The 11,304-nt window shown below is 34.5% G+C and overlaps 1 protein-coding gene across 3 annotated transcripts in view; it reads left to right on the top strand.

Annotated features, from left to right (window-relative positions):
- Nucleotides 1-257: 257 nt before the first annotated feature.
- The window catches only part of LOC128237352 (uncharacterized), a 77,148-nt gene continuing 66,101 nt past the window's right edge, over nt 258-11,304 (top strand). Inside the window, exons 1-2 of one of the 3 annotated variants that reach the window (XM_052952783.1) lie at nt 258-335; nt 6,922-7,730. In XM_052952783.1, the coding sequence (XP_052808743.1) occupies nt 7,618-7,730 (113 nt within the window). In that variant the 5' untranslated portion in view covers nt 258-335; nt 6,922-7,617. Of the gene's footprint in view, nt 336-2,311; nt 2,522-6,921; nt 7,731-11,304 lie in introns of those variants that run through there. The other 2 variants (XM_052952784.1, XM_052952782.1) reach the window with 2 other exon arrangements.

Here is an 11,304-nt window from a genome sequence, read left to right as displayed (position 1 = left end):
AAATATAAATAAATTAATAAATATAAATAGATTTTTACATAAATCATCAAAAAAACCTTTTTTTTATTTATTACTCTACAAGTTTATATTATTTATTTATAGCTTGTAAAATTGCTGGCAGTTTATAAACTTGTTGATATACAGCCAACATACAGCTGGTGAAGCCATTTAAAACCTTTTATCAAATACCACGTCTATAGATATCACGGTTTGATGTAACTAGATCATGCATGTCATTTAAACTTTCGGTATTGGATGTTTGGATTTTTTTGTTTATTATCATACAGGGCTTAAGGATTATGGGCTATAGTTATGGGTGTGCACACTGATAATGGGTGAGTCAATTTGTGATATTTATTTGTTATAAGCCCTTCAAGTAAGATTTGTGTTTTTAAATAATTATTCTCATATAAGTGTTGGATTTTATTTGTATAGTGCTATTTTCATGATTAAATTTTTGAATTTGTTTGCATACAAATTGATGGTATTTCATTTTTTTTTTAGAAATAAAATCTCTGATGTAAATAAAACATGAATTCTGTCACAGCTTTAATACAGTCAGAAAATCTATGTGGAATATTTTTTTATATAGAGATTGATAAATAATTCCATAGTTTGCCATTGAAACATAAATATAGACATGTACAATTGTCTTCATATATATATATATGTAAATAAGAATTATTATTCATAACACGAATTAGTGTCGTATAATTATAATTATTTAATTTTTAGCTACATATAAGAAAATGACAAAAATATATATTTATGCTTTAATTTTTTACATAGTTATTAATACACTTATATATAAATGCATTCATATTAATTCACAATGTAGAAAGCTGACCGCATTTTTACAAAGCAATGTGATTTACTATTTCACAAAATCTGTTACAGTATGAAAATGCAGTATTGTTGAACAAATATTAATGTCATAAATCATGAACAGCTGGCTTTGATGAAGTGGTCCATGTATAAAATAACAGTTTTTCATTTTTTACCATTTATAAATGGCATTTATGAACAATTATTTTCTGTTACCTTGCTGTGATATTAATTTCTAGAAATGTCAATGAATTTTTTTAAACATGATAGACATGGGTGTAGGTTGATAATAACTAGAGCAATTAATACATGTTTAAACAAAGTAGTGTACATGAAAAAAAAATAGTAGAAAATAAACCGGGCAGGATGGGAAAGCGGGATGGTGGGGTGGGGGGTGGGGGCGATGGAAACGGGGGTAGGGGGGTAGGTTTTTGGTATCACATTTTAATCAAATAAGACTGTTCAACCTTTAAGTAATCTATAACTTCTTCTAATGAATGAATTCAATGGGTTTTTTTCCACCTCTTTGTAAATGGGGCCACTTTTTCACTGAGCCTAATTAGAATTGTGAAAATAGCAAACAAACAATTTCATTGGCATTTAATTACCATTATGATAGTATAATATTTCAAAGAGCGAAACAAAGTAAAACACCCTTTTAGATATTGGGTTTTTAGAATTTTAAGAGAATTAAAGACAATTCATTGAAATTTAACATATCTGTGTTTAAGTTGACTTGTTTAAAGAGATGAGAAGGTTGTTTTATTTTATGCCCAATTTTTGTGAAAATATACTTTTTAATTTAGACTGTAATTGGGTCCCAATGCTAGTGTTGGGAATCGGTTGCAATTTTACTATCGATAATCAGTTCTACTCAAGTAACCGATTATCGATAGTACAATAGTTTTTTTTAAAATACTAGATAAAACCTAAAGTGAAGTTTTATTCATGCACATTATTAAACTCTTAATCATTATATGCATATATACGTTATGTCTATGATTGAAGTAATTAAGTGTTATAAAAAATAGTTCATTTTTACTTGCTCATTGTGGCTTTCATCTGCCATTTTGTTAAAGATAACATCTGAACATTTACTAATATTTTTTATTTTTTTTTGATAATCGATTATAACAAAATACTATCGATTGTCGCCGATTTCAGGCCCAACCAATCGATTTTTGATAATCGATCATCGGAACATCACTACCCAATGCCATTGCAAAACATAGATAAACAATCAAAAAAACTCGAAATCTCATTTTCTGATATTGTAGTAAAATTCATTGAAAAGAAATGATTTTTATCTCACGAACATTTAAACTAATTTGTTTATTTATCATTTATCGAAGTAGGCAAATATTTACTGTTCTATGATATATATTTTAAAACCAACTTACTATAATTTACACACACTATAAACAGCTGTATATCATACTTGCTAAATATCCCAGTTGATCTTCCTCAGGGCCTTTTACAGCCAAATCGTCACGTCACGATTTAAACCATTATCAGCAATATAACAGAAATGGACCGCTGTGCTATTATTTGTAAAATGACAGCTTTTGTGTAACACATTTTATACCTCTTGGATATATTTTAATGGCTGTTTATCAATTCATATGGTGAAATATTTTGAAAATGATGCTGTTATCCCATGTTTGGATTTTGTTCGAAATGGATTTATAAAATTATGGTAAAGGTGTACTACTTTAGCAGAAATTTAATGATGTATGATTGTATATATTTGAACCTGTGTTCTGAATTTTCATTCAGCTATAATAGCTGTTAGCTTCACTATTTTTCAATGAAGACTTTTGGATATTTGATCTTTGATCACATTGGACTTAATTATTACAACAGTTTTGAAAAAAGTTATTTCAACTATTTATTAAGTTATTTCTACTCTTTATTTTTACACAATTATTGGTTATGGTTTATGGAGATTAAAGCTGCTCAATCACAGATCGATTGTTTTGACAACTTATTTTTATTCTTTGTTTTTAGAATTTTTATTCTTTGTTTTTAAAATGAGCTAATTTTTGTGTAAATGTCTGGAAACCAGTGATACAAGTTTGCTGACAAAAAAGCAGATTGCAATTTTCACATTCACTTTTGAAAACTGAATTGTTTTATGGTTAAAAGTGTAACATTTTAAATGCCTTTAGAAAAATGAAAATTTCGGCAGTTTACCAAACAATTGAGATCTGTTCTATATATAATGCGAGTTATCTTATATGACTGAATTGATGGTACTGATCGATGCCAAATTGAGCGAGATAATCATGAGATGAAAAAATCAAAACTGTCAATTTACGAGAATGCAGCTTAAACAGCGAAATGAAATTGATGTTTCAAACAGTAAAAATATTATGCCTGAATCAAAATGCAGCCGCCACAGAGCTAGGACACAATTTTAATGACATCATTACCATATTATGTTCGCGTACAATTTTGCATGCTTTTCTGCAAAACTTCAAAATGCTGTAATTTTATATCCTTTTGATAACAAAATGATCAGAAATTCAGTGTACGATCGCAATAAATTGCACATAATATGTGAACTTAAAAAGTTTAAGGATTTCATTCATGGCAAAGCAATTGTGAAATGTAGCTTTTTAGGTGCACGCTCAGTGTAATATATTGTAGTGTTTCACTGAAAAACAATTAATTATCCTTTAATATATATTCATAAGGCATATTTAATAATGCACAATGTTACACTGGGGGTCGAGTGTCATCTTGTTAGTTGTTTGGGTGATTAGGGTATCCGAAGATCAAACCCGCTTGTCCAGCTTTGCGACAATCACCCAAACTCACACATTCCCAGACTCTGAGAGTCAAACCATTTGTCAACAGCCATTGCACTTAAAGCCACTTAGATAAGGCCATATCAAATTGATTCTATGTTTTACACCCACCCAATTTTTAAGCCTTATAACCTATGGGGAAGCAATAAAAACAGACACAAAGAGCGATGGAAGAAAACTCATTTTTTTAGTAACGCATTTTGCCACAAAATTTTAATTTCTGAACGTAAATATTAAAAATTGTGATCTGATCTTTTGTCGCAAGTCTTAAATTCACCACTTTTACGAAAAATTGCCTTATTTTAAGACAAAAAATAGAAAAAGTTGTCAAAAGACTCCATCTTTGAGAGTGTGCAGCTTTAATCACTAGACAATCGTCTATTACGTCTCCTACATGAAAGACACAATGCCATATTGGTTTAGGCCTGGTCACTGTGACCCCATATTTTTCCATATTGGGTCACTAATCCTTATAATTTGTTCCAAAATGGAGTCTATTTTCCAAATCTGATAAATGAATGAAACCTTTCCCAGATAGTTTTGGCGTCTTCATCCATTTAAACAACACTCTCACCATCAATGTAATGCAACAGTCAATAAATGTAAACACGGCCCCACCAGGTCCTGAGAATAGCGGGGACTTTGACTTTCAGTCCAGCCAACTTCGGTAAAATCTCTGCCCAGCGCGGATGAACTGCTGGTAAAATTCCCGCCAAATGCCCCTGCACCCCAGGGACCCTAGGTACGGCCGATTCTCCGCTATTCCGCGCGAAGATAAAACCTACGCATTCAATCGGCAGTGCGAGTCCACCTGGAAGGTTAAAACACGGCCTGTTCCCCTTGCAATCCCCGGTATACCCCTGGACCTGGGGGGCCGTGATTACAATTGACTGGTGCATAAACAGGTTGTCATTGCTCTTACCCTATATTGTTTCCAGAGAAAACCCCACTTATCCGGACCAAGAACCAAACACACATGCACCCAGGCTGGAAATCTTAAATGTTTGGTTAAACTGAAGAAAATAAAAAAAATTCTCAAGCGTATTTATTAGTAACACTTTTAGCCATAAAACATCAATTTTCAAACTTCAATATCTGATCTTTTGTCAGCAGTTCTATATCACTGGTTTCCATGCTTTTATGCAAAAATTGGCTTATTCAAAGACTATAAAAAAAAAGTTGTCAAAAAGATCAATCTGTGAGAGTGCAGCTTTAAATAGTTGTGTCTATAAGAAATAAAATCTATTGAATTCAAGCCCAGATCAGTAGTTCAATATTTGTTTATAGAATGTAACCTTATAACCTGTTTTTGAGAAGATCACATGTTTACAAGTATTTTTACACTTCTATTTATCTCCAGTTGGAATTTAAATACTTTCACATGGTCCATTAAACAAAGTTTTATGAAGGATTGAAATGATGTTTGTTATTTGCATTAAAGTTGTGTTTCCATTCAGTAATGAAAACTCACCCAAATGAAATAGAAAATGACCTGACCTTAAGGTTAAATTCGTTGCTACAAATGGTACAAATTTTAGTAAGATTGTATTTAAGAAAGCTGAACAGGTCTTACTCACAGGAAGGGTGGGGGAGGATGGGGGGGATTTGCGCACAACTGTTATCTGCTGGTTAAGCGAGAAAATAGTTCCGCAAAGCTTCAGGGACGGTCGTAGCTGATTTTGATCAGGAAATGTAGGTGGTCATCTTTTGACTCTTTTTTATTAAAATTTCAAGCATTTCTTTGGATCAGGGAGTGTGATTGGATGCGTGTTAGATTTATCTGCATGCTGGTATAATGTGAGATCAAAACATCATTGAGTTATGAGGAACCACCTACCTTATCCGATCATATAAGCATTGACAGTAAGAACAATTTTCTCTCATCACCAATGATAGCTGTTGTGCATGATTTCCCTGTGTTACTGAAACGTAGGCAGATCACAATTTGAGACGACTGTAAAAGAGCTGCCAGAACAACAAGTTGCTTTGCATGAGTGCTTTATTTTAGAAATAAGAAAGGCAATACAGCCAGATTACACCAACCCTCAAAAAAAGTCTGCATTATGTACATAGAAATTTTTCTATGCCTGAGCATTTTGTTGAAAAGTGCTCCCAATGAGGTTGCAAAAGTTTTGCCATAGGAATTGCTTAAGGGCTTTTTCGTTATGAACAGTTTACTCTTCTTTGTTCGCCAATGAAATCACTATGTGCAGGCATTTGATATTTCTCTTTAAATGCCAAGATGCATTGATATGGAGAAAATAAGTCAGTTTTTTTTCCTGTATGCGATCTACATTATCAAACTATATCGCATATACATGTGACAAAATATGTAAGTGTGTACGAAAATTATGGTTCATATTTTGAATTTTATGGAACATATCACAGTGCTGGCTATACTTGTTTGTCATATTTTCCGTTAAATTCAAAATATGAAAGATCATAAACTTTGTTACATTTTAAGTTTATTGCAAAGCCATTAAACTATGTCGAGAATGAGTGAGATATTTTTGTATATATATTATTATTTAAAACATGACTGTGGATTTGTATTAACTTTTTGCATGATAAATATAATAAAATAAATATCTAGGAGATCCTTGCGCTTTAGGACTGCCCAGACAGCTGGTTCTTCAAGCATACATGATATTAGTTCTTTTAACATTATTAACTTGAACCTACAATCAAAACTTCAGGGGCGTAGCTATCCCTCTATTCATGTGGATTCATAATTGTGCTGGGGGGGTCTGGGGGCATGCCCCCTCAGAAAAGTTTGAAAACCATGGTGCAATCTTTATTTAGTACTGGAAAATGGATAGTTTTAGGATCATGTAGTGGCAAATATGCATACTGCAACTTTGGCTGATTTTCTTTGGATTTTTTTGTCAGTATCATGTGGATTCAGCCGCCTACTCGCGTATTGGCAGCTACGCGCATAAACTTCAATTACACATCACCTAAACTATGCTATATTATTTGTATTTTGGGCTGGAGGCCTTTAATATACTGCAAAAAATCTGTGCTAATAATTATATTAATTGATATAGTCACATACCATAATAATTTGTAACCTGCATCCGTGTTCAAGCAATAAAAGGCTGGAAGTATTAATGCAATAAATTGTATGGCTTAATTCAGATAATAATGAAATGAAAAAATCTCTTTAAGTTTGTTTTTTTCAAAAATTTAATGGGCATGGAGACATTATTGTGGTATTCGATTGCATGCACGCAATTATATGAATGGGTAGACTGTGTTGCAAACAGCTATTTTTTTCTCGTTTCAGGATGTAACTCTGCAACCCAAGGGTATCATATGAAAATGATGGATGTAACGCTCAAATTGCTCTTCTAAATGGGATGTTTGGGATATTTGATGAAAAGATGTTAAAATAATCCACTTCAGTGTGCAATGGAGCAAAATCTGTAGCTGAATGTTGTATTATTATTAGTGCATTGTAACCTGTAACGAAATTCTTGTCAATTATACCATGACATTTCCCCCTGAAAGCAACTTAACAACATAATGTGCAAAATTAGTGTGTTTCGTATATAGGCGTTATTTGACAATTAGATCGGTACTTAATGATAAACTGTTATGTGTGGATATTAATCAGTATTCTACATATATATACTGCGAGAATTATTTATAATTATTCGTTTTATAAAGCTGGCAGTCCTGGGTATGAAGATTGCCGAGTGAACAAACAGTTATGCTTGAAATAGTGGGAATATAATGGAGTTCTTGTATGTGATGAATCTGACAGTGTTTGTTAAGCTGAGTGAATGAAGATCAAACTACAATATTATATACCAGCATATATAGGTTTCCCCGGACAAAAAAGTATGTTTTATTGGAAAAAAGACACAGTTTATTGATGTGTCATTCATAATGAAGATTATATCTGAATAAAGTACGACGCTACAAGTTAGTTCTCAAGAATCTTTATACAGTTTGAAAATCAAGTTTCTATGAGAACAAGATGGATCCTTGCATTGAGGTCGTGGAGAAGCTTTCACAGCGTGAAAAGAACTCCATTCTTGCGGTCCTTCAAAGGGATGATAAAATTCGGGTCACCCAGGAGCAGAAAATCCGGTAAGCGTAAATACATTTGATTTTACCTTTAGTAGTAGTTTTAGTTGGAAGTATTATTATAGATTTGTGGGCTGTTTCATCAAGTATCTTTGGAGTGATTTCGTGCCTAGGAGCAGTTTCGTGCCTAGGAGTGATTTGGTGCCTAGGAGCAGTTTCGTGCCTAGGAGCAGTTTGGTGCGTAGGAGCAATTTGGTGCCTAGGAGCAATTTGGTGCCCAGGAGCAATTTGGTGCCTTGTAGAGATTTGGTGCCGAGGATCGATTTGGTGCCTTGGAGAGATTTGGTGCCAAGGAGTGATTTGGTGCCTTGGAGAGATTTGGTGCCTAGGATCGATTTGGTGCCTTGGAGAGATTTGGTGCCTAGGAGTGATTTGGTGCCTTGGAGAGATTTGGTGCCTTGGAGAGATTTGGTGCCTAGGAGAGATTTGGTGCCTTGGAGAGTGCCTTGGAGAGATTTGGTGCCTAGGAGAGATTTGGTGCCTTGGAGAGATTTGGTGCCTTGGAGAGATTTGGTGCCTAGGATCGATTTGGTGCCTTGGAGAGATTTGGTGCCTAGGATCGATTTGGTGCCTAGGATCGATTTGGTGCCTTGGAGTGATTTGGTGCCTTGGAGTGATTTGGTGCCTTGGAGAGATTTGGTGCCTAGGATCGATTTGGTGCCTTGGAGAGATTTGGTGCCTAGGAGTGATTTGGTGCCTAGGAGCGATTTGGTGCCTAGGAGCGATTTGGTGGGTAGGAGCAACAACAGTGCTGTACTATTGCTGAAAATCTCGAACTGCTGGTAACCAGGTACCCTAATAAGACCCATTCCCCGCTATATTTGGCGCCAAGACAAAACCACTGCATTCACCCGGCACTGCACAGCCACCTGGTAGGTAAAAACAAGGCCCATTTCCCCAGCTATCCCCTCCAACCTGGGGGGGGGGGGGGGGGGGGGGGGCATGCTTACAATTGACTGGTGCATATAAGTCACTCTCGATGACACAATGTTGTGCAAGAAATGGTCATATGATGGCGCCTGGGAAACCTGAGAACCTGGAGAACACAGAGAAAAACAATTTTACCATTGTGATGATCATTAACCAAATTCACATCTGCTCAGGCCATGAATTGAACCTGCATATATCCTTGGTGAGAAAACGAATGCGTTAACCACTGCGTTAACTGGACAATCAATTGTGGCAGCTTTGGTTTCATTAAAACAGTATGTTAGTTGCAGTCAACTCCAAAACTCAATTGAATGAATAAAAAGGTAATATAAATACATATCTGCATTTAATGTATGAAGTTTTACCACTGCATGGCTAAAATACATAGGGTGTTAATAATTAGGTACTTTTAAAGGGACTGTCTCACAGATTGGCAAAAAAGTTTTTTTTTGTAACGAATCTCAGGACAATTATCTCATAAAATGTGTTACGCTTTGATGTCAAAATTGTAAAAAAAATACCAAAATGTTAAAAAAAAATGAGTCGGAGCACGGGTTCGAACCCGCGTTTCCAAAATTGAAGTCTGGTGTCTTCCCAACTGAGCTATCAAGGCTTACACATTTAGGGTGACATAATTAAGCTATAAACCTACCTCGGTAATATCACGTGATAACGCCGACTAGCCAATCACGCATAAGGAATGAATTCTACCCGGTAGACATACCCAGTAACTTTTTTTAATGGAAAAATACGAAATAACTGCTAAACTTAAATAAATTTTAAACTATGTGGTACTTCAATAATTAAGTTCCAATGCATTGAACACATCGATGCCAAGTTTATGTCATTTTTTGACAATTTTTTTTTTTTTTTTTGTGAGACAGTACCTTTAGGTACTCACTCATGTTTTTGTAAAATGCACCTTTTTTGTGTGACAAAATAAACTGTGGCAAATCATTAAGTGTTTTAATTAGTGTTAACAACGCTAATAATCACTTAATTGCAGCTTTGTTGTTGCATAATTGATAGAATCACATGATGTTATCAATGTATTGTTAAGAGGTCAAAATATCTACCACTTTTGTAAAAGTACCTTGTGGCCTTGTGGATCGGGTGTCAATTTTCCATCTTTTTCTTGACTATACCCAGTCATCGAAATTAGACTTTTGGATGAACAAACCCGAATTCTTATACTGTTGCATGGAATCATATTTTTAGCTCGACTATTCGAAGAATAAGGAGAGCTATACTACTTGCCCAAGCCTCGGCGTCGGCGTCACCTCTTGGTTAAGGTTTTGCGTGCAAGCACACATAGGTTAATATCTCAGCAACTACTTGAGGTATTGCATTGAGACTTAATAAAATGGTACTCAACCATCCAACCTACTTAATTAAGCAAGTAAGATAACTCTAGTTTGCATTTAATGCAAATAATAGGCCTTTATTATTTGACTTAGAAATTCTGGTTAAGGTTTTGCGTGCAAGCACACATGGGTTAATATCTCAACAACTACTGGATGAATTGCATTGAGACTTTATAAAATGGTACTCAACCATCCAATCTACTTAAATAACCAAGTAAGATAACTCTAGTTTGCATTAAATTCAAATACTGGCTCCTTTTTATTCAACATAGAAATTCTGGTTAAGGTTTTGCATGTAACCACTTTTAAGTCAACGCTTCAGCAAATACATCATGTATTGCATTGAAATTTTACACACAGGCTCCCAACCATTTAACCTTCTTATTTAATCAAGTATTTATTGTAAATGATGTTTTTATTCTCCATGATTATACCATATGTTTCATTCTGTTGAAATGATTCATTCACCCTGTCATATCATCAAGGATGACACATGTAACAGAATGTTCAATATTAACAAGTGTGTTAACCCCTACTCTAAGCAATCCATAGTAGGCCAATATCAATTAATTATTAGATTTTCTAATTATTTTTTTTAAATGTTGGGGGGGGGGGGCGGTGCGGTGACATTTTATTTCATATTGATAAGGGACTATATACACTATACACATCAACGCCATAAGTTTGAATGTTAATCGCTGTTCCCAGACAGTACTGGACAGATACGCAAATACAGAACCTAGTGCAACATTTTTATTTCAGTTAAGAAAATTTATGGGGAGGCAGGAAAAAGAGGGGGTGGGGCGATGATAAACTTAATTAATAGTTGCCTTATACCAACCCTGACCCTTATCATTCCTGATTGTCCTTTACCCAACCCTACCCACATTTACCTTAAATAGCCTCACCCTTCCTTGTCCAAACATTGCTTACATACTCTATACTTTGACCCTTAACCCCTTATCTTAAGCAACCCTTATCCTAGCCCTGACCCACCTTAACAATCTCCTGACCTACCCTAATCAACCCTTACCAACCCTGACTCAACCCTAAAACCCTAAAAAAAAACCAACCCTGATCCAACCCTACCAACCTTAACCTAAGCCAACCTCTTCATAACACAACCCTTTTACTCAAAGAAGTCTTAATTTGGGAGAATTATAAACGTCCTGAAAAAGAAAATAATAAAAATGAGCTTTTTAGTTGGCTGATGTATAATTGTAAACTCTATCACAGCTACACATAAAATTCTTTCAATTTAAAACTGAATTTGCTATTAAAAG

Source organism: Mya arenaria, chromosome 6 (genome assembly GCF_026914265.1).
Source record: "Mya arenaria isolate MELC-2E11 chromosome 6, ASM2691426v1".
Lineage (NCBI taxonomy): Eukaryota > Metazoa > Mollusca > Bivalvia > Myida > Myidae > Mya > Mya arenaria.
This window is presented reverse-complemented; position numbering and strand designations above follow the sequence as displayed.